The sequence below is a fragment of the Clarias gariepinus genome, chromosome 26, assembly GCF_024256425.1.
Source record: "Clarias gariepinus isolate MV-2021 ecotype Netherlands chromosome 26, CGAR_prim_01v2, whole genome shotgun sequence".
In the NCBI taxonomy this organism is placed as follows: Eukaryota; Metazoa; Chordata; class Actinopteri; order Siluriformes; family Clariidae; genus Clarias; species Clarias gariepinus.
In genome coordinates this window covers 21,642,946-21,666,536 of record NC_071125.1, presented here as the reverse complement: position 1 = coordinate 21,666,536, position 23,591 = coordinate 21,642,946, and the positions used below count along the sequence as shown (strand labels likewise).

Genomic DNA, 23,591 nt, shown 5'->3' with positions numbered 1-23,591 from the left:
GGTACAGCACAGGAGGCTAACACATACAGTAAGGACAGGACGCTATTCCCGCACCGTGCGTTACAGGCATGAATCGGGAAGAACATTATTACTCGGCCAGTCACCTTTACAAGGACTCCTGTGCCTATCAGAGGCCACACAATGAGGAGTATAGCCCAAGCCCGCCGCCGTGCCTTTACATGACCAGGCAGACCCAAGCAGTCTACACTTCTCCGGCTTTAGGCACCCAGGACCAACACAACCACCTTCCCGATATCACGTCCTATGTTTCCGGACGAGAAGACCTGGCAGTGCCTCATCTGCACCACTCACAAGCCCAACAGCTGCCCCTCCAAACTTTCACAGGTTACGGAGACTCTCTGGACCTGTGCTCTGAAAGAAACAGGTGCCATCTTCCTTTCCCTTGGATGAAATCGACAAAATCTCACACGCATGCTTGGAAAGGACAATGGACAGGTAATGGGTGTACTTTGCCCAACAATCTTCACCAACAGATTTGTGTTTACAGTTTTTCTACCAAACCTGAACTTAAGACATAAATCTGTAAGAAATGTTTGAATTAATTCATTAAGCCATTTAGCCTTTATCTTGTGCAAATAGATTTAGATATAGTATAAAATTAGTCTGCTTGGTTTTCCATGAATAGGTGACTTGATTTGTTATAGCCTTCCACTGAGGCCTTGGTAAAACGATCAGACTTATTCTATAATGTCATCATAATTTACTATAAAGCATAAATGTTAGACAGTTCAGTTGTTGAAAGAACAGTGTGACTTATTCTTTGTATTTATTATATGCATTGCATTGGGACGTTTTTAATAACTTAATTAGGATGTAATATTTTTATTCACATATTTATTTTGCTTCTTCATATTTGTTTAGTTTTTACTATCTTTGGTGATTTTAATCATGTAATTTTATACATTTGTTTAAATTTCAGCAAATAGATACCAGTATACCTAAACTTTTGCTCACATCTAATAATTTACATAATGTATTTATTAGGATATATTGTTAATCTAATTGTGTATTTTATAGTAGACTGTATGTATACAAATCGAGTGGGTTGTAAAAACAATATAAAACCCAAAGGGTAAGGCCTGGTTGAAGCGTTCCATAAACAAACTATTTTCAACTCAATTAAAAATATTATACAATTTTTAAAAGTAACTAAGTGAAATTTAATTCAATTGAATTTAATTATGCTAGTTGTTTAGAATTATATTATATTATATTATATTATATTATATTATATTATATTATGCAGCACTAATGCAGTAAACTAATTTCATGGTTAAAAAATACAAAAAAATCTCCTTTTGCCTAAATATATTGGTAAGAATTGTTTTTACTCACTTTTTCATATGCATAAGAAAACCAAGCTTATCTTGTACTTCCTACTATGAGTTAATTATTATATAATTATTACCATAAAGAACTTTGTCATAAAAAGGAAGTGCTTACATTCATGTACGTCATTTGCAAATATTTTAGAATTTGAAAATTGTAACTGATTACAGACCAACCTTGATTCAGATCACTACTGAACTAATACTATATACAAGCAATAAAAGAATTTAGCGAACGTAACTAAACACTTTTCTGTGTAACCCTTACGAGTTTGTAAGAATATTTTCATTAAACACACTCTGTTAAGTCAAATTTGTTTAAACCCTAGCTGTAGGGACCAGAGAGGGTAAGAAGCTTACTTTTATTTATTTATTTATTTTTACATATGTAAGTTTAATAAAGTACCAGGAGTCAGGATTCTTATTAAAGCGATTATGAATATTTTAATTACTATTACCTAAATGTTGTTAGATTATAGAGACCTAAAGAAATGTCCAAAGTCTGTCTAAAGTTACTTAAATAAAATGAGTTTAATAGCCTATAAATCGTAAAACCATGTTCAAGAATACTCATTTGTTTAGGTACACTGTTTTAAACATACTGGTAGTATTGTACAATTATACTTTCACAGTGTAATGCGTTTGGATTTAGTGGGGAAATTGTTCAGGAATAAACTGCTTTAATTAATAAATAAATGTACCATCACACAAGGGTATCCAACAGTACCTTACCTCAGTGCAGGAGTTGGTACCACTGAGCTAATTTTAAAGGCACTTTATCTATTGTATCCAGGGAAAGGATATGTGGTGGAACTACATGAGAAAAACAGCTATAAGAAAAGTTAGGGTAAAACTTGGATTAAAAAAAAAACACTTTTTTGTTGTCACATGTAACCTTTATTTATTTATTTATTGTTATTTTTTTTTTTCTTTACAAAGGTTAAACATACATGGGTGCATTTTGGAAATGATAAGTTATGTTAAATCTTATTTAAGGCACTGTATCTACTATATCCAGGGAAAATATATAAACTGAAGTTATATAAGAGAAAAGTAGTTCCTCAACAATAAAGAAAGTCCATATGTTAGTTTAAAATTAAATGCACTTTTTGGGTCGCTTATTTTGGAGCGCAAGTGCAAAACAGAAATAGCAGAAACTGGACACTTAACATGTCTTGAGTATTCAAATACATTGAGGACAATATTAAAACGATGTCAACTTGTATTCATTTATTTATTGCTTTACATAGGTACAACATACATGGGTGTAATTAATTAAGGTTATGTTAAAATCTTGTTTAAGGATATCCACTATATGCACTGATGTTACATCTAAAGAAAAGTACATAGGTTCAAAATAGTCTAAAAATTGGATGCACTTTTTTTTGTTGTTAATTTTGGAGCTTAAATACAAAACAAAACGAGCAAACACAGGACACTTAGCATGTCTTGGCTATTCAATTACATTAAGGACAAGATTTTATTGATTTATTTACAGGTTAAATATAGTTAGATGCATATACTGAATGACCTTTAAGTACCAGCATCATAGGGTTGATGGACATTTATATATTTTTACAGATCATGATTCATCTGAGCAAGGAAGAACAAACCCAGATAATAATTAAATGTTCCTGTAATGATATGTAAACTAAAATCTGATGCCTGGTTGTGCAGCTCGGTTATAACGTGGTTGCGTCTGTCTCGTGCATTTCACCAGGTCCGTACGCGGCGGAGCCCGAGGAGAACAAGCGCACGCGCACGGCATACACGCGCGCGCAGCTGCTCGAGCTGGAGAAGGAGTTCCTCTTCAACAAGTACATCTCGCGGCCGCGGCGCGTCGAGCTCGCGCTCACGCTCAGCCTGACCGAACGCCACATCAAAATCTGGTTCCAGAACCGGCGCATGAAGTGGAAGAAGGAGGAGGATAAGCGGAGGGCGCGCGGCGCGGACCCGGAGCAGGACTCCTCCGTCACTTCCGGCGACCTCAGGGACGACGGCGCGCACGCGGCGCCTGCTTCACCCCTGCACGCGCACAACACCGCGCCCTCGGTCCCGCGTGAGCCTGCGTGAACCCTTCAGCAGTGAGAGAAGAGAGAGAGAAGCACAAAAAACAGGCGATTAAAAAAAAAAAATCTCCTGGACTTATAAACGCCAGGTGTAATTAAAAGCCTCAGGTGACGTCATCATCTCACAGAGCAGGGTGCATACTGCTCAAGCGAGGAAACGCGTGCGAAAAGAGTGTTTCACGTGGGACACCTTTATAACTTTTATTTTTCACTAACACTCCTTCACTGTAACACACCTACATTAGTGCTTCTTACAGCCACTCTTTATAAGATAACTCAGTAATGTTCCATCTGATGTGTTATTCTGAGACTGTTATTGTCTTTATTCTAAAAATTAAAGTCAGAACAGAAGCTAGGAATATAATTGACATATTTAATGATATTTAATTTGTACTGAAACGTGCATAAATATAAAACTTCTTTTATAAAGCACAAGTGTGTTTAATACTTCTGGCAATGCATACAGTACTGTATACAGTGGAAAAAAAGAAAAAAACAAACAAACATCATCTTAGTAAATGTAACTGAAGTATATACAGGTGAAGATACAGAGGATCTGTCCCACTTGACCAATACTCACCTTATATTAAGAAGTACTGTATTTATCATCACCATAATCACCATGTGTTAGCTTCAGGTCTTTGGCGTTAAATGAAATGAGCAGAGTTCCCTCCAAGCTGCATGGTCTGACCAGCTACCAGTTGCCAAAACACAGACTCATACTGGTAGAGCATATTTTCCAGCTGGTAAGTTATTTTCCAATTTATGATTGATCAATAAATGATTGGGACTTTCTAACTTGTGTCATTCTCCTGAATTAAGCACTAATAGCAGTTACTCAGAAAATGTTTCTTTTCTGTGAGCGGATCATCTGTTCACTGCAGTCTACTTGTTTCTTCATGTAAGGGGCTGTTCTGGACAAGCTGAAATTTTTTAAATATTGCAATAAGAGCCCCCATATTGCAATAAGAGTTATGGTGTTATAATACACCATAACCATAACAACAATAAAACCATAACACCCTAAGTACTAAAAGGACAAATTACAGCTATTTAGGAGAAACTACATATTATTATTATATTATTATTATTATTATTTTAGTAAACAATTAAAGAGGAAAAAGTTTTTATTTTTCTTTACTGTAGATAAGATAAGGGTATCACTGTAGCATTCGCTGCCTTAAATATTATTTCAAATAAATTTTATGACAAGTATAGTAATCTTTATTATTATTGCTCACACATAAACCATTTTTAGTATCATTATTATAAATATGAGTATAGATAGACTGTTATATTAAAAAACATCAGTAAATTAAATTACATTAAACAACAGTAAGATAAAAATATGCTTTCTAAGGGATTACGCCAACTGTTATGTTGGCTATTAGTGATTATTTCATGAACATTTTGTAATAAATTTTGTAATAAATTATCAAATGTTAAAAAAAAAATATGTCATATGTAACCGTGCTATTATATTGATTTTCAGTAAAGCAGCACAAATAAACAAGACAGTATTTAAATAGACTTGTAGGTAAAGTAACGCAATCTGCATTTTCGCCACTAGAGGGCAGCACGAACATGTATATTTTTTTCTGGGACACTTTTCGTTTCTTTCATCGTCAACCGAGAATATTATAAAAATGATCATTTAAAATAGACAAATACTTCTCAGGATTAAATATGACATGCTGGTTTATTGCTAAATTACACCGTTATTGGTTAGTTATACACTTCATGGACAAAAGTTTGGGCCAAACATGTTACTTATTTTATTCAGGTATTTCAATCAGGCCCCTTTTCCCCAGTGATCAGATATCTTTATCTCCAGCATACCAACCTTGTGGCAACAGTTTGGGAAAGGTCTTTTTCTATTCCAACATGACTGTGCCCCAGGACACAAAGCAAGGACTATAAAGACAAGGTTTTATGAGTTCGGTGTGAAAAACCTTAATTGGCCTACATTGGGCCGTGACCTCAACCCCATTGAGCATCTTTGGTGTGAACTGGAACTGAGATGGTCTAGGCATCCTTGTTAGCTAGGCCTTCTCGTTCCAACATCAATGCCTGACCTCATAAATGCTCTAAAGAATGAATGGACACGAATTCCCACAGAAACACCAAGAGTGGAAGCTGTTATGGCTGCAAACGAAGGACCAACTTCATATGGTTTAACACTTGTTTAACTTTTGTTAATAAAGTTCATGTTCATAATATAGTGTAAACACAGTGATATCATTGTATAATAACATGTACTATTTTTACGAAACTGCATAATACTGTAAAGCTAAGTTTATTGTGTATTATGAATCATAAAATACACCACTATATGTAGTGTACAATGCACGTTTTACCACTACACACTAATCAGATAAAGATTTAAACTTAATGCTCAGAGGATTTTTCCCCAGACTTCAGTCTATGACGTGGCCTTTCTATGCTTGTGACGTCAGAGCTTCGTTGCGCATTCGGAAAGCACGAGGTTGCGCAATCGCAGCGTGCAGATCTTCTTCACCTCGCCGATGGCGCGCGCTCTCTCGGCCGCACGATCGTTGCCGAGGCACTGACGCAGCTCGCGCATGACATCCTGTCTGGTGTTGAGCCGCGCGCATATGACAAATGGGAAGCCGAAGCGCTCCTTGTACTCGGAGTTGAGGTCGCGCATGCGCGACACCTCTGCCGGCTGCAGGTCGGTGAACCCGGCCGCGTGCTGCTCCTCCTGGGAGTCCCGGGTTAACGCGCCGCGCTGCAGCTCCCTGCCCGCCAGGTCCGGGTGGCACCGGAGGATCCCCTCTTTACCTGAGGGCACAAAACCACAACTCTGTATGTGACCTGAACACAATTAGACAAACTGAAACAAAACAAAAAACAGGAATTAACTTTAGTACTGTAGCCTACTTGAGTGTACTGAATGAAGCCAAACAATCCTACTGGACTACATATACAAGTAAAAAACAAACTTCTTACTTTTATATATGTAACCTATTCATCAATAAAAGTCCACTAAAATTTTTTTTCTCATCCACAGAACTGTATCAATGTGGAAAAAATTAATATAAAGAATAATTACTTCAACTTCTTCTCTGGCCTACTAAAACTAATCTATTAAAAACTTCTAATACTTAAATACCGTATTTTTAAACCCCAGCCACTGGATGCAGTGCCCGGTCCTGGCTAAAATGAAGGGCATCCGTGCCTTGTATTGTGTGGGGATCGGACACAACACAATCACTGTGGTGACCCCTTGATGGGAGCAGCCGAAAATATACAGTACACATTATCCACTGTATACTTTTATTAATACTTTCTGTAAGGGCTTTATCCTGGGCCACACAGAAGTTCAGTGGTTAGCGCTGTCGCCTTGCACCTACAGAGTCTGGTGGTAATTCCCACCTCTGGTCTGTGTGCATGGAGTTTGCATGTTCTCCCTGTGCTTGGTGGGTTCAATCTGGGTACTCTGGTTTCCTCCTACAGTCCAGAGAAAGTCCAAACCTGGAGTTCCAAAGTTGCCTGTAGTGTGTGAATGAGAATGTGAGTGTGTGTATGGATGTGTTTGCTTTGAGATGGATTGCCACCCTGTCCAGGGTGTACCCTGCTTCGTGCCCTAAGCCTCCTGGGATAGGCTTAAAGGTCCCCTCGACCATGAATACAGGATAAAGCGGATATATAGAGGATGAGTAAGAGTGAGTGACTGAGTAAGTGAGTGGTCAGGGAATTTATCCTGGATGTGACCCCCATCCATGCACATACACAAATTCATAACTGGAAGCAATTAATGCAGACTATACACCTACTACGTGCATGTTGTGCAAATTTGCCATTTGGTAAATTTGCGGGTTTACCAAAGAACCATGGTGGGAAATCTATCTAAACATGGGACAAGCATGCAAAGTTCCAAACAGAAAAAAGCTGGACCTGCTGTTTCACCATTTTGACCATCTATACATTAATTTAAGTATAATTTCGCCGTACTTGTAAACAAACAATCTTATTTCTGATTTCCGCCAGGTGTATGATCTTGATCTACCTCTGTACCTGATTCAGGTAGACAATCGATGAAATCGGATATGTGAGCCTCGATATCTGCCAGGCCTGTGAAAGGACGGTGTATCCATATCGCAGCTGGGATGATGGGGCATTTCTCAACCACGTTCCCAAATATTTCCAAAAAGTCCTCATATGAGAGAGCGTTCACAGCGGTAATGTCCATGGTGTCTCGTGCAAAACTGGAAAGGAAACTGGAGAAGGCTTATGGCATTGGAAGCTCAGCTGAGACTTTAAACCCATTTTTGTTTGTTCATGTGCCTTTACTGATAAAAAAAACTAAAGTTCAGCAGTCAAGGGTCTAGATTTGGGTCATCTGGGTTTCAGTAGTAACTTTTTAGTACTAACTTTTATTGTAATACTTGCATTAGATTTTATTAATTCCTTTGTACTTCCTAAGTAAATTACAAAGTACAAAACAAGGGCCAGCTCTTAATCTTATACTTAAATCTAACAATGGACACCAAGCCTTAGCCCTGTAGAGTTAGGGTTAGGCAAAATATCCAAGTAAAATTTCTAAGGGATTAATAAAGTTCTTCGAATCTTGAATCTAAGGACTGAAACAATCATAATGTTTTACTTATGCAAAAATTTAATCAGTCATGAGCAAGCTCAATTCATTTCCTACCTTGTTATCTTGATAAATATGTTGAAGTTGGAAATTTTACCTTTTGACAGAATTGGGTATAATCAAGTCTCGAAAGCATTAAAAACTGGCCATGATCCTGGAGTAACTTGTAAAATGAAGGTGGGAAGTCGTTCTTCTGAAAGTAGAGCACTGGAGTATGATAATGACATATAGCAGACACAGTTTTACCATCAGGGAACACAGGTTTGTACATGGAGGTATCACACCCAACCTATAACAGCAACAAGCCATACTAACAGACGTTAGTGACATAACTGCAAAACTAGAAATTCCTGAATGTTGCACATAGAGTCTGGTTACAATGTGTAATAAGATTTGACTGTTCACTTGTATTTGGGTCAAAGGCATGTGCTCCTCCCATCCACAATAACTAGGAGGTTTCCCCTCCAAACCCAAAAAACATTCATATCATAAACAGAATTTTTGCATAAACTGAGTGGATTAGAGAAGATAGGTTTATAAAAAATAATATTTTAAAACTACAGGTAAGCATGTGATAAACATTACTATTTCTTTGTGGAGAATATGGTTGCAGTGTATATTTTTCATTGTAATTGGTGGCTCAGTCGGTTAAGGCTGTGTGTTACTGGGCTACTGATCGGAAGGTCGGGGTTCGAGCCCCAGCATCGCCAGGTTGCCACTGTTGAGCCCTTGAGCAAGGCCCTTAACCCTATCTGCTCCAGGGGCGCTGTAAGCTGGCTGACCCTGCGCTCTAACCCCAGTTTCCTAATTGGGATATGCGAAGAAGACATTTCACCGTGCTGTAAAGTACATGTGACAAATAATTGGATATTCTTTCTTCTATTCATATGCAGGCTTAGGGGTTAGCACTGTGGCCTGACATCTCTAGGGTCTAAAGTTTGCCACCTTACTTGGTCTTTTCAACCAAGTAAGGTGGGAAGTCGTTCTTCTGAAAGTAGAGCGCTGGAGTATGATAATGACATATAGCAGACACAGTTTTACCACACCCAACCTATAACAGCAACAAGCCATACTAACAGACGTTAGTGACATAACTGCCAAACTAGAAATTCCTGAATGTTGCACATAAAGTCTGGTTACAATGTGTAATGAGATTTGACTGTTCACTTGTATTTGGGTCAAAGGCTCTTTATTATTATTTTATTTTTATTATTATTTATATATTATTATTTATTATTTAAAAATAATATTTTAAAACTACAGGTAAGCAGTTGCAAGTATGCAATGATTTATTCATTAAATGACATTGTTCACACAAAAAAAATCAGTATTAGTAAAAGAGCGGTGTCTGTTGCAATCTGGTATTAGTGACTGGAGACCACCACCACCCCCAGATGATGGGGAGCCCCTCCCTTTATGGAGCGACTGTGAACCCCTCTAATAATGGGGTGCCCCCCTATAATATTTGGGGGTCAACCTGAACACCCCTCCCCCCATCATGGGGTGACCCTGAAGCCCCCCCCACCATGGGGTGACCCTGAAGCCCCCCCCCCCGCATCATGGGGTGACCCTGAAGCCCCCCCCCCCATCATGGGGTGACCCTGAAGCCGCCCCCCCCCCCCCCCCCCCCCCCATCATGGGGTGACCCTGAAGACCCCCCCCCCCCATCATGGGGTGACCCTGAAGACCCCCCCCCATCATGGGGTGAAATATGAAATTTCAAATATTAATGCAAACTATTTATGTACAGTATGTTCAGTGAAAGTGACTTACAGTACTCAACCAATCTAACTTGAAACCTGTTAAACAAATTTTCTTGAAATTTAAACTATTAACACAAACAAGTTCAATACAATTGAAATAAACCACCCAGCCATCAGCTGACATTCTGAAGAAAAATCGTAAAACACTTCTCTGGTGATGCATACAACACTGAATATTGCAAGAGATCCTCAAACAGTCGTTCTTATACGACAACAGCAAATTGTGTGCCAGCATTTTGGACCTCATTATGTAATCAACATGGGTCAGACTTCCCAATGCACAGATGAAAAGAGAGGGTTAAAATGGTGGATGGCAAGGATAACTACTGCTGCAAACATCCTTCTGGGTTGCTACAAAATCTACAGGATCATCGTCAGTCTTTTTTAGCCATAGCAGAAAGCAGAAAATCCCAGCTCCGTGTGCCGTTAGCTGGCAAATCGACCCGCCGCTGCGCGAGGCCGAGCGCGCTGAGCCCATATCGGCGGTACATCGCGGCGGAAGAGCCGAGCGACCGCCCGCAGCTCAGTGGCGCTCGGTTCGTGAACCCCGCCGGGGACAGGGCTACCCGTCGCGGCTAGGCCACGAGCAGCTCTCCGACGTTTCACGGCGAGGCGACGGCGCGGGTGACCGTAAGGAGGCGCTGCGCGAGGTCGAGTACGCTGAGCCCATAACGGCGGCACATCATGGCGAAAGAGCCGAGCGACCGCCCGCAGCTCAGTGGCGCTCGGTAGGTGAACCTAGCCGGGGACAGGGCTACCCGTCGCGGCTAGGCCTCGACACCGCTTCCGAGATTCCGCGACGACGCCGAGGCCAGGGACCGCCGGACTACCGCTGCAACGTTCTCAGGCCTGAGGGACAGCCGGACTACCGCTTCAACGTTCTCAGGCCTGGGGAATAGCGTACACCAGCAGCCGCTAAACTAGCGCCGGGGGGACGGTTGGGGAGCCCCGCGGGGCTTTACATCGACTGTGTGCTGGACGGCGTCTTACTGCGGGCGCTCGTGGACACCGGCTCCACTGTTTCCCACAGGTTGTGGAACTGTGAACCGCTCATCGCCAGGCAGAAGGGCCCCACCCAGCGCTCGCGGGCACCGCTGCAAGACTTTTGGGTGGGGGCACCTATGGGGCGAAGGGGCGTGGACACTCACAGCCAGCTCGGCTTTCCAATGTCATCTACTGGGTGCTGTTGGCAGGGCGGGCACGAGTTTTGCCCTACCGGGACCGTCTTGCGCCTCACCAGCCGCACGCCGGGGAGACATCGAACTCTGTGGAGGCCGGACCGCCTCAGGACTACGTTCGCGTTCATCCCTCACCTGCCAAAGGACGCCGGCGTTCCCACCGCCAGCGCCGACCGCCTCCACGCCTCCAATACAAAGTTCTTCATGGTGACCAGGGACGGTCACCGCTCGGGTGGGGGCAGTGTGGCGTGGGCGGGGCGGCGGCTGACGACCAGCATGCCTTGCGGGGATGTCGGTGTGTTCACCATATTGGGGAAAGGTGTTTTGGTTAGTGGCTTCGGCCCTGTTGTGTGTGAGGGGGGTGTGACGTGTGAAATGTGCTCCAGTTCAGGCTGACGCTGAATTGGATGTAGGCTCCTGAGTGAAGGTGCTGCTCATGCCTGTGTGCTTAAATAAAGTACTCCCAGCCATTGCATTGGGTTGCAAATGAGCTCACTCGTCTCTCCAGCATTCCTTCCGGCGTAAAAATGCTACAATACTTTTTTTTCCTCTTTGGAAGCAGTAGGGGTTGGGTGCCATTTTCTTTAAAACCCGTTTTCTCCTGTTTTGTGTTTAGTTAGGGAGTTAGGTTAGACTTATGTATTTTGTTAATAGTTTCTTTTTTCTATAGGTTAGTTAACTTACGGGAGGAGATAGGGAGGGGTTTTGTTTATTGTTTTGGCCTTGGCCCAACCCTGAAGCCAAGAGCTTCCTGTGTGTGTGTGTGTGTGTGTGTGTGTACAAGAGAAGAAAATAAAAGACCACGCACACTCAAACCTGGTTGAAAAGGTTTCTTTTTTTAATTTTATCTTTTGTTGCGGCCCTGAACCCTAGACTAAGGGGTTGTAACAGCCTCATAAAATATAGAAAATAAAAGTAATAAAATCACACTTTAATACAATAAGGACTCAGGACCAGATGAGACAGCAAACACGCATAGAATAAACCAGGTTACTAACAAGTAGATTTGTATGGTGGTTCAGGGTTCATATGGCTAAAGAGCTGAACCCTGAACCTCCCAATGATGGGGTGTCCCCTCAACACCCAATCATCCAATGGTAGCACCTGATACCCACTGATGATGGAATGACTCCAGCAATGACGTGGAGACACCCTGGCCCCTGTCATCGGTGCATGAGGACAAGAACCCCCAAAACTCCACTGCCCTATGAAGACTGTGTGACCCCATGACCCCCTAACGTTGGGGCAATCCCCTAACAACAGAGTGGATGCCCCTATGATTGAAATAAATAGATAATTTACATGAAACTATGTGTATTTTTGTTTCTTTTAAATAAAGAAATAAGTAAAGATTCTCAAGTAGCCAGTAATGATTTTGTGAAAAGACCAAAATAAATGTTAAATTCTCTTCTAGGCTACATATTAAGTTGCAATTTGCCTGTGCTTACAAACAACCCCACTGATAGATGCCATGTACTACATAATACATAACCATATATGTGATAAACATTACTATTTCTTAGTGGAGAATATGGTTGCAGTGTATATTTTTCATTGTAATTGGTGGCTCAGTCGGTTAAGGCTGTGTGTTACTGGGCTACTGATCGGAAGGTCGGGGTTCGAGCCCCAGCATCGCCAGGTTGCCACTGTTGAGCCCTTGAGCAAGGCCCTTAACCCTATCTGCTCCAGGGGCGCTGTAAGCTGGCTGACCCTGCGCTCTAACCCCAGTTTCCTAATTGGGATATGCGAAGAAGACATTTCACCGTGCTGTAAAGTACATGTGACAAATAATTGGATATTCTTTCTTCTATTCATATGCAGGCTTAGGGGTTAGCACTGTGGCCTCACATCTCTAGGGTCTAAAGTTTGCCACCTTACTTGGTCTTTTCAACCAAGTAAGGTGGGAAGTTGTTCTTTTGAAAGTAGAGCGCTGGAGTATGATAATGACATATAGCAGACACAGTTTTACCACACCCAACCTATAACAGCAACAAGCCATACTAACAGACGTTAGTGACATAACTGCAAAACTAGAAATTTCTGAATGTTGCACATAGAGTCTGGTTACAATGTGTAATGAGATTTGACTGTTCACTTGTATTTGGGTCAAAAGCTCTGGGTTTCCCCTCCAAACCCAAAAAACATTCATATCATAAACTAAATTTTTGCTAAACTGAGTGAATTAGAGAAGATAGGTTTATTAAAAATAATATTTTAAAACTACAGGTAAGCAGTTGCAAGTATGCAATGATTTATTCATTAAATGACATTGTTCACACAAAAAAATCAGTATTAGTAAAAGAGCGGTGTCTGTTGCAATCTGCTATTAGTGACTGGAGACCACCACCACCCCCAGATGATGGGGAGCCCCTCCCTTTATGGAGCGACTGTGAACCCCTCTAATAATGGGGTGCCCCCCTATAATATATGGGGGTCAACCTGAACACCCCCCCCCCATCATGGGGTGACCCTGACGCCCCCCCCCCCCATCATGGGGTGACCCTGAAGCCCCCCCCCATCATGGGGTGACCCTGAAGCCCCCCCCCCCCATCATGGGGTGACCCTGCAGACCCCCCCCCCCATCATGGGTTACCCTGAAGACCCCCCCCCATCATGGGGTGAAATATGAAATTTCAAATATTAATGCAAACTATTTATGTACAGTATGTTCAGTGAAAGTGACTTACAGTACTCAACCAATCTAACTTGAAACCTGTTAAACAAATTTTCTTGAAATTTAAACTATTAACACAAACAAGTTCAATACAATTGAAATAAACCACCCAGCCATCAGCTGACATTCTGAAGAAAAATCGTAAAACACGTCTCTGGTGATGCATACAACACTGAATATTGCAAGAGATCCTCAAACAGTCGTTCTTATACGACAACAGCAAATTGTGTGCCAGCATTTTGGACCTCATTATGTAATCAACATGGGTCAGACTTCCCAATGCACAGATGAAAAGAGAGGGTTAAAATGGTGGATGGCAAGGATAACTACTGCTGCAAACATCCTTCTGGGTTGCTACAAAATCTACAGGATCATCGTCAGTCTTTTTTAGCCATAGCAGAAAGCAGAAAATCCCAGCTCCGTGTGCCGTTAGCTGGCAAATCGACCCGCCGCTGCGCGAGGCCGAGCGCGCTGAGCCCATATCGGCGGTACATCGCGGCGGAAGAGCCGAGCGACCGCCCGCAGCTCAGTGGCGCTCGGTTCGTGAACCTAGCCGGGGACAGGGCTACCCGTCGCGGCTAGGCCACGAGCAGCTCTCCGACGTTTCACGGCGAGGCGACGGCGCGGGTGACCGTAAGGAGGCGCTGCGCGAGGTCGAGTACGCTGAGCCCATAACGGCGGCACATCATGGCGAAAGAGCCGAGCGACCGCCCGCAGCTCAGTGGCGCTCGGTAGGTGAACCTAGCCGGGGACAGGGCTACCCGTCGCGGCTAGGCCTCGACACCGCTTCCGAGATTCCGCGACGACGCCGAGGCCAGGGACCGCCGGACTACCGCTGCAACGTTCTCAGGCCTGAGGGACAGCCGGACTACCGCTTCAACGTTCTCAGGCCTGGGGAATAGCGTACACCAGCAGCCGCTAAACTAGCGCCGGGGGGACGGTTGGGGAGCCCCGCGGGGCTTTACATCGACTGTGTGCTGGACGGCGTCTTACTGCGGGCGCTCGTGGACACCGGCTCCACTGTTTCCCACAGGTTGTGGAACTGTGAACCGCTCATCGCCAGGCAGAAGGGCCCCACCCAGCGCTCGCGGGCACCGCTGCAAGACTTTTGGGTGGGGGCACCTATGGGGCGAAGGGGCGTGGACACTCACAGCCAGCTCGGCTTTCCAATGTCATCTACTGGGTGCGGTTGGCAGGGCGGGCACGAGTTTTGCCCTACCGGGACCGTCTTGCGCCTCACCAGCCGCACGCCGGGGAGACATCGAACTCTGTGGAGGCCGGACCGCCTCAGGACTACGTTCGCGTTCATCCCTCACCTGCCAAAGGACGCCGGCGTTCCCACCGCCAGCGCCGACCGCCTCCACGCCTCCAATACAAAGTTCTTCATGGTGACCAGGGACGGTCACCGCTCGGGTGGGGGCAGTGTGGCGTGGGCGGGGCGGCGGCTGACGACCAGCATGCCTTGCGGGGATGTCGGTGTGTTCACCATATTGGGGAAAGGTGTTTTGGTTAGTGGCTTCGGCCCTGTTGTGTGTGAGGGGGGTGTGACGTGTGAAATGTGCTCCAGTTCAGGCTGACGCTGAATTGGATGTAGGCTCCTGAGTGAAGGTGCTGCTCATGCCTGTGTGCTTAAATAAAGTACTCCCAGCCATTGCATTGGGTTGCAAATGAGCTCACTCGTCTCTCCAGCATTCCTTCCGGCGTAAAAATGCTACAATACTTTTTTTTCCTCTTTGGAAGCAGTAGGGGTTGGGTGCCATTTTCTTTAAAACCCGTTTTCTCCTGTTTTGTGTTTAGTTAGGGAGTTAGGTTAGACTTATGTATTTTGTTAATAGTTTCTTTTTTCTATAGGTTAGTTAACTTACGGGAGGAGATAGGGAGGGGTTTTGTTTATTGTTTTGGCCTTGGCCCAACCCTGAAGCCAAGAGCTTCCTGTGTGTGTGTGTGTGTGTGTGTGTGTACAAGAGAAGAAAATAAAAGACCACGCACACTCAAACCTGGTTGAAAAGGTTTCTTTTTTTAATTTTATCTTTTGTTGCGGCCCTGAACCCTAGACTAAGGGGTTGTAACAGCCTCATAAAATATAGAAAATAAAAGTAATAAAATCACACTTTAATACAATAAGGACTCAGGACCAGATGAGACAGCAAACACGCATAGAATAAACCAGGTTACTAACAAGTAGATTTGTATGGTGGTTCAGGGTTCATATGGCTAAAGAGCTGAACCCTGAACCTCCCAATGATGGGGTGTCCCCTCAACACCCAATCATCCAATGGTAGCACCTGATACCCACTGATGATGGAATGACTCCAGCAATGACGTGGAGACACCCTGGCCCCTGTCATCGGTGCATGAGGACAAGAACCCCCAAAACTCCACTGCCCTATGAAGACTGTGTGACCCCATGACCCCCTAACGTTGGGGCAATCCCCTAACAACAGAGTGGATGCCCCTATGATTGAAATAAATAGATAATTTACATGAAACTATGTGTATTTTTGTTTCTTTTAAATAAAGAAATAAGTAAAGATTCTCAAGTAGCCAGTAATGATTTTGTGAAAAGACCAAAATAAATGTTAAATTCTCTTCTAGGCTACATATTAAGTTGCAATTTGCCTGTGCTTACAAACAACCCCACTGATAGATGCCATGTACTACATAATACATAACCATATATGTGATAAACATTACTATTTCTTAGTGGAGAATATGGTTGCAGTGTATATTTTTCATTGTAATTGGTGGCTCAGTCGGTTAAGGCTGTGTGTTACTGGGCTACTGATCGGAAGGTCGGGGTTCGAGCCCCAGCATCGCCAGGTTGCCACTGTTGAGCCCTTGAGCAAGGCCCTTAACCCTATCTGCTCCAGGGGCGCTGTAAGCTGGCTGACCCTGCGCTCTAACCCCAGTTTCCTAATTGGGATATGCGAAGAAGACATTTCACCGTGCTGTAAAGTACATGTGACAAATAATTGGATATTCTTTCTTCTATTCATATGCAGGCTTAGGGGTTAGCACTGTGGCCTCACATCTCTAGGGTCTAAAGTTTGCCACCTTACTTGGTCTTTTCAACCAAGTAAGGTGGGAAGTTGTTCTTTTGAAAGTAGAGCGCTGGAGTATGATAATGACATATAGCAGACACAGTTTTACCACACCCAACCTATAACAGCAACAAGCCATACTAACAGACGTTAGTGACATAACTGCAAAACTAGAAATTTCTGAATGTTGCACATAGAGTCTGGTTACAATGTGTAATGAGATTTGACTGTTCACTTGTATTTGGGTCAAAAGCTCTGGGTTTCCCCTCCAAACCCAAAAAACATTCATATCATAAACTAAATTTTTGCTAAACTGAGTGAATTAGAGAAGATAGGTTTATTAAAAATAATATTTTAAAACTACAGGTAAGCAGTTGCAAGTATGCAATGATTTATTCATTAAATGACATTGTTCACACAAAAAAATCAGTATTAGTAAAAGAGCGGTGTCTGTTGCAATCTGCTATTAGTGACTGGAGACCACCACCACCCCCAGATGATGGGGAGCCCCTCCCTTTATGGAGCGACTGTGAACCCCTCTAATAATGGGGTGCCCCCCTATAATATATGGGGGTCAACCTGAACACCCCCCCCCCATCATGGGGTGACCCTGAAGCCCCCCCCCCCCATCATGGGGTGACCCTGAAGCCCCCCCCCATCATGGGGTGACCCTGAAGCCCCCCCCCCCCATCATGGGGTGACCCTGCAGACCCCCCCCCCCATCATGGGTTACCCTGAAGACCCCCCCCCATCATGGGGTGAAATATGAAATTTCAAATATTAATGCAAACTATTTATGTACAGTATGTTCAGTGAAAGTGACTTACAGTACTCAACCAATCTAACTTGAAACCTGTTAAACAAATTTTCTTGAAATTTAAACTATTAACACAAACAAGTTCAATACAATTGAAATAAACCACCCAGCCATCAGCTGACATTCTGAAGAAAAATCGTAAAACACGTCTCTGGTGATGCATACAACACTGAATATTGCAAGAGATCCTCAAACAGTCGTTCTTATACGACAACAGCAAATTGTGTGCCAGCATTTTGGACCTCATTATGTAATCAACATGGGTCAGACTTCCCAATGCACAGATGAAAAGAGAGGGTTAAAATGGTGGATGGCAAGGATAACTACTGCTGCAAACATCCTTCTGGGTTGCTACAAAATCTACAGGATCATCGTCAGTCTTTTTTAGCCATAGCAGAAAGCAGAAAATCCCAGCTCCGTGTGCCGTTAGCTGGCAAATCGACCCGCCGCTGCGCGAGGCCGAGCGCGCTGAGCCCATATCGGCGGTACATCGCGGCGGAAGAGCCGAGCGACCGCCCGCAGCTCAGTGGCGCTCGGTTCGTGAACCTAGCCGGGGACAGGGCTACCCGTCGCGGCTAGGCCACGAGCAGCTCTCCGACGTTTCACGGCGAGGCGACGGCGCGGGTGACCGTAAGGAGGCGCTGCGCGAGGTCGAGTACGCTGAGCCCATAACGGCGGCACATCATGGCGAAAGAGCCGAGCGACCGCCCGCAGCTCAGTGGCGCTCGGTAGGTGAACCTAGCCGGGGACAGGGCTACCCGTCGCGGCTAGGCCTCGACACCGCTTCCGAGATTCCGCGACGACGCCGAGGCCAGGGACCGCCGGACTACCGCTGCAACGTTCTCAGGCCTGAGGGACAGCCGGACTACCGCTTCAACGTTCTCAGGCCTGGGGAATAGCGTACACCAGCAGCCGCTAAACTAGCGCCGGGGGGACGGTTGGGGAGCCCCGCGGGGCTTTACATCGACTGTGTGCTGGACGGCGTCTTACTGCGGGCGCTCGTGGACACCGGCTCCACTGTTTCCCACAGGTTGTGGAACTGTGAACCGCTCATCGCCAGGCAGAAGGGCCCCACCCAGCGCTCGCGGGCACCGCTGCAAGACTTTTGGGTGGGGGCACCTATGGGGCGAAGGGGCGTGGACACTCACAGCCAGCTCGGCTTTCCAATGTCATCTACTGGGTGCGGTTGGCAGGGCGGGCACGAGTTTTGCCCTACCGGGACCGTCTTGCGCCTCACCAGCCGCACGCCGGGGAGACATCGAACTCTGTGGAGGCCGGACCGCCTCAGGACTACGTTCGCGTTCATCCCTCACCTGCCAAAGGACGCCGGCGTTCCCACCGCCAGCGCCGACCGCCTCCACGCCTCCAATACAAAGTTCTTCATGGTGACCAGGGACGGTCACCGCTCGGGTGGGGGCAGTGTGGCGTGGGCGGGGCGGCGGCTGACGACCAGCATGCCTTGCGGGGATGTCGGTGTGTTCACCATATTGGGGAAAGGTGTTTTGGTTAGTGGCTTCGGCCCTGTTGTGTGTGAGGGGGGTGTGACGTGTGAAATGTGCTCCAGTTCAGGCTGACGCTGAATTGGATGTAGGCTCCTGAGTGAAGGTGCTGCTCATGCCTGTGTGCTTAAATAAAGTACTCCCAGCCATTGCATTGGGTTGCAAATGAGCTCACTCGTCTCTCCAGCATTCCTTCCGGCGTAAAAATGCTACAATACTTTTTTTTCCTCTTTGGAAGCAGTAGGGGTTGGGTGCCATTTTCTTTAAAACCCGTTTTCTCCTGTTTTGTGTTTAGTTAGGGAGTTAGGTTAGACTTATGTATTTTGTTAATAGTTTCTTTTTTCTATAGGTTAGTTAACTTACGGGAGGAGATAGGGAGGGGTTTTGTTTATTGTTTTGGCCTTGGCCCAACCCTGAAGCCAAGAGCTTCCTGTGTGTGTGTGTGTGTGTGTGTGTGTACAAGAGAAGAAAATAAAAGACCACGCACACTCAAACCTGGTTGAAAAGGTTTCTTTTTTTAATTTTATCTTTTGTTGCGGCCCTGAACCCTAGACTAAGGGGTTGTAACAGCCTCATAAAATATAGAAAATAAAAGTAATAAAATCACACTTTAATACAATAAGGACTCAGGACCAGATGAGACAGCAAACACGCATAGAATAAACCAGGTTACTAACAAGTAGATTTGTATGGTGGTTCAGGGTTCATATGGCTAAAGAGCTGAACCCTGAACCTCCCAATGATGGGGTGTCCCCTCAACACCCAATCATCCAATGGTAGCACCTGATACCCACTGATGATGGAATGACTCCAGCAATGACGTGGAGACACCCTGGCCCCTGTCATCGGTGCATGAGGACAAGAACCCCCAAAACTCCACTGCCCTATGAAGACTGTGTGACCCCATGACCCCCTAACGTTGGGGCAATCCCCTAACAACAGAGTGGATGCCCCTATGATTGAAATAAATAGATAATTTACATGAAACTATGTGTATTTTTGTTTCTTTTAAATAAAGAAATAAGTAAAGATTCTCAAGTAGCCAGTAATGATTTTGTGAAAAGACCAAAATAAATGTTAAATTCTCTTCTAGGCTACATATTAAGTTGCAATTTGCCTGTGCTTACAAACAACCCCACTGATAGATGCCATGTACTACATAATACATAACCATATATGTGATAAACATTACTATTTCTTAGTGGAGAATATGGTTGCAGTGTATATTTTTCATTGTAATTGGTGGCTCAGTCGGTTAAGGCTGTGTGTTACTGGGCTACTGATCGGAAGGTCGGGGTTCGAGCCCCAGCATCGCCAGGTTGCCACTGTTGAGCCCTTGAGCAAGGCCCTTAACCCTATCTGCTCCAGGGGCGCTGTAAGCTGGCTGACCCTGCGCTCTAACCCCAGTTTCCTAATTGGGATATGCGAAGAAGACATTTCACCGTGCTGTAAAGTACATGTGACAAATAATTGGATATTCTTTCTTCTATTCATATGCAGGCTTAGGGGTTAGCACTGTGGCCTCACATCTCTAGGGTCTAAAGTTTGCCACCTTACTTGGTCTTTTCAACCAAGTAAGGTGGGAAGTTGTTCTTTTGAAAGTAGAGCGCTGGAGTATGATAATGACATATAGCAGACACAGTTTTACCACACCCAACCTATAACAGCAACAAGCCATACTAACAGACGTTAGTGACATAACTGCAAAACTAGAAATTTCTGAATGTTGCACATAGAGTCTGGTTACAATGTGTAATGAGATTTGACTGTTCACTTGTATTTGGGTCAAAAGCTCTGGGTTTCCCCTCCAAACCCAAAAAACATTCATATCATAAACTAAATTTTTGCTAAACTGAGTGAATTAGAGAAGATAGGTTTATTAAAAATAATATTTTAAAACTACAGGTAAGCAGTTGCAAGTATGCAATGATTTATTCATTAAATGACATTGTTCACACAAAAAAATCAGTATTAGTAAAAGAGCGGTGTCTGTTGCAATCTGCTATTAGTGACTGGAGACCACCACCACCCCCAGATGATGGGGAGCCCCTCCCTTTATGGAGCGACTGTGAACCCCTCTAATAATGGGGTGCCCCCCTATAATATATGGGGGTCAACCTGAACACCCCCCCCCCATCATGGGGTGACCCTGACGCCCCCCCCCCCCATCATGGGGTGACCCTGAAGCCCCCCCCCATCATGGGGTGACCCTGAAGCCCCCCCCCCCCATCATGGGGTGACCCTGCAGACCCCCCCCCCCATCATGGGTTACCCTGAAGACCCCCCCCCATCATGGGGTGAAATATGAAATTTCAAATATTAATGCAAACTATTTATGTACAGTATGTTCAGTGAAAGTGACTTACAGTACTCAACCAATCTAACTTGAAACCTGTTAAACAAATTTTCTTGAAATTTAAACTATTAACACAAACAAGTTCAATACAATTGAAATAAACCACCCAGCCATCAGCTGACATTCTGAAGAAAAATCGTAAAACACGTCTCTGGTGATGCATACAACACTGAATATTGCAAGAGATCCTCAAACAGTCGTTCTTATACGACAACAGCAAATTGTGTGCCAGCATTTTGGACCTCATTATGTAATCAACATGGGTCAGACTTCCCAATGCACAGATGAAAAGAGAGGGTTAAAATGGTGGATGGCAAGGATAACTACTGCTGCAAACATCCTTCTGGGTTGCTACAAAATCTACAGGATCATCGTCAGTCTTTTTTAGCCATAGCAGAAAGCAGAAAATCCCGGCGCTGGATCTCGGGGCGGAGGCTGGCGCTGCGCAAGCGCCGGAGCAAGATACAGCTCCGTGCGCCGTTAGCTGGCAAATCGACCCGCCGCTGCGCGAGGCCGAGCGCGCTGAGCCCATATCGGCCGTACATCGCGGCGGAAGAGCCGAGCGACCGCCCGCAGCTCAGTGGAGCTCGGTTCGTGAACCTAGCCGGGGACAGGGCTACCCGTCGCGGCTAGGCCACGAGCAGCTCTCCGACGTTTCACGGCGAGGCGACGGCGCGGGTGACCGTAAGGAGGCGCTGCGCGAGGTCGAGTACGCTGAGCCCATAACGGCGGCACATCATGGCGAAAGAGCCGAGCGACCGCCCGCAGCTCAGTGGCGCTCGGTAGGTGAACCTAGCCGGGGACAGGGCTACCCGTCGCGGCTAGGCCTCGACACCGCTTCCGAGATTCCGCGACGACGCCGAGGCCAGGGACCGCCGGACTACCGCTGCAACGTTCTCAGGCCTGGGGGACAGCGTACACCAGCAGCCGCTAAACTAGCGCCGGGTGGACGGTTGGGCTTTACATCGACTGTGTGCTGGACGGCGTCTTACTGCGGGCGCTCGTGGACACCGGCTCCACTGTTTCCCACAGGTTGTGGAACTGTGGACCGCTCATCGCCAGGCAGAAGGGCCCTACCCAGCGCTCGCGGGCACCGCTGCAAGACTTTTGGGTGGGGGCACCTATGGGGCGAAGGGGCGTGGACACTCACAGCCAGCTCGGCTTTCCGATGTCATCTACCGGGTGCGGTTGGCAGGGCGGGCACGAGTTTTGCCCTACCGGGACCGTCTTGCGCCTGACCAGCCGCACGCCGGGGAGACATCGAACTCTGTGGAGGCCGGACCGCCTCAGGACTACGTTCGCGTTCATCCCTCACCTGCCAAAGGACGCCGGCGTTCCCACCGCCAGCGCCGACCGCCTCCACGCCTCCAATACAAAGTTCTTCATGGTGACCAGGGACGGTCACCGCTCGGGTGGGGGCAGTGTGGCGTGGGCGGGGCGGCGGCTGACGACCAGCATGCCTTGCGGGGATGTCGGTGTGTTCACCATATTGGGGAAAGGTGTTTTGGTTAGTGGCTTCGGCCCTGTTGTGTGTGAGGGGGGTGTGACGTGTGAAATGTGCTCCAGTTCAGGCTGACGCTGAATTGGATGTAGGCTCCTGAGTGAAGGTGCTGCTCATGCCTGTGTGCTTAAATAAAGTACTCCCAGCCATTGCATTGGGTTGCAAATGAGCTCACTCGTCTCTCCAGCATTCCTTCCGGCGTAAAAATGCTACAATACTTTTTTTTCCTCTTTGGAAGCAGTAGGGGTTGGGTGCCATTTTCTTTAAAACCCGTTTTCTCCTGTTTTGTGTTTAGTTAGGGAGTTAGGTTAGACTTATGTATTTTGTTAATAGTTTCTTTTTTCTATAGGTTAGTTAACTTACGGGAGGAGATAGGGAGGGGTTTTGTTTATTGTTTTGGCCTTGGCCCAACCCTGAAGCCAAGAGCTTCCTGTGTGTGTGTGTGTGTGTGTGTGTGTGTGTACAAGAGAAGAAAATAAAAGACCACGCACACTCAAACCTGGTTGAAAAGGTTTCTTTTTTTAATTTTATCTTTTGTTGCGGCCCTGAACCCTAGACTAAGGGGTTGTAACAGCCTCATAAAATATAGAAAATAAAAGTAATAAAATCACACAAATCATACAATAAGGACTCAGGACCAGATGAGACAGCAAACACGCATAGAATAAACCAGGTTACTAACAAGTAGATTTGTATGGTGGTTCAGGGTTCATATGGCTAAAGAGC

General features: G+C 45.3%; 2 protein-coding genes across 4 annotated transcripts; one reads left to right on the top strand and one right to left on the bottom strand.

The window, feature by feature from the left end:
• Positions 1-3,899, top strand: pdx1 (pancreatic and duodenal homeobox 1). Its single transcript, XM_053488098.1, has 2 exons — positions 1-456; positions 3,070-3,899. Exons 1-2 carry the CDS (start codon positions 69-71, stop codon positions 3,420-3,422), a joined length of 741 nt encoding a protein of 246 aa, XP_053344073.1. The 5' UTR covers positions 1-68; the 3' UTR covers positions 3,423-3,899.
• Positions 3,900-4,910: 1,011 nt separating this feature from the next.
• Positions 4,911-8,215, bottom strand: urad (ureidoimidazoline (2-oxo-4-hydroxy-4-carboxy-5-) decarboxylase). 3 transcript variants are annotated; one of them, XM_053488143.1, is made up of 3 exons: positions 8,094-8,215; positions 7,457-7,669; positions 4,911-6,220 (listed from the first exon to the last, which is right to left on the bottom strand). In XM_053488143.1, the coding sequence occupies exons 2-3, from the start codon at positions 7,629-7,631 to the stop codon at positions 5,871-5,873; spliced, it is 525 nt and encodes a 174-aa protein (XP_053344118.1). In that variant the 5' UTR covers positions 7,632-7,669; positions 8,094-8,215; the 3' UTR covers positions 4,911-5,870. The 3 variants fall into 3 exon arrangements, with proteins under 3 accessions (XP_053344118.1, XP_053344119.1, XP_053344117.1); XM_053488144.1 differs by having other exon boundaries at positions 7,457-7,659; positions 8,134-8,194; XM_053488142.1 differs by having other exon boundaries at positions 7,457-8,215.
• Positions 8,216-23,591: the final 15,376 nt, after the last annotated feature.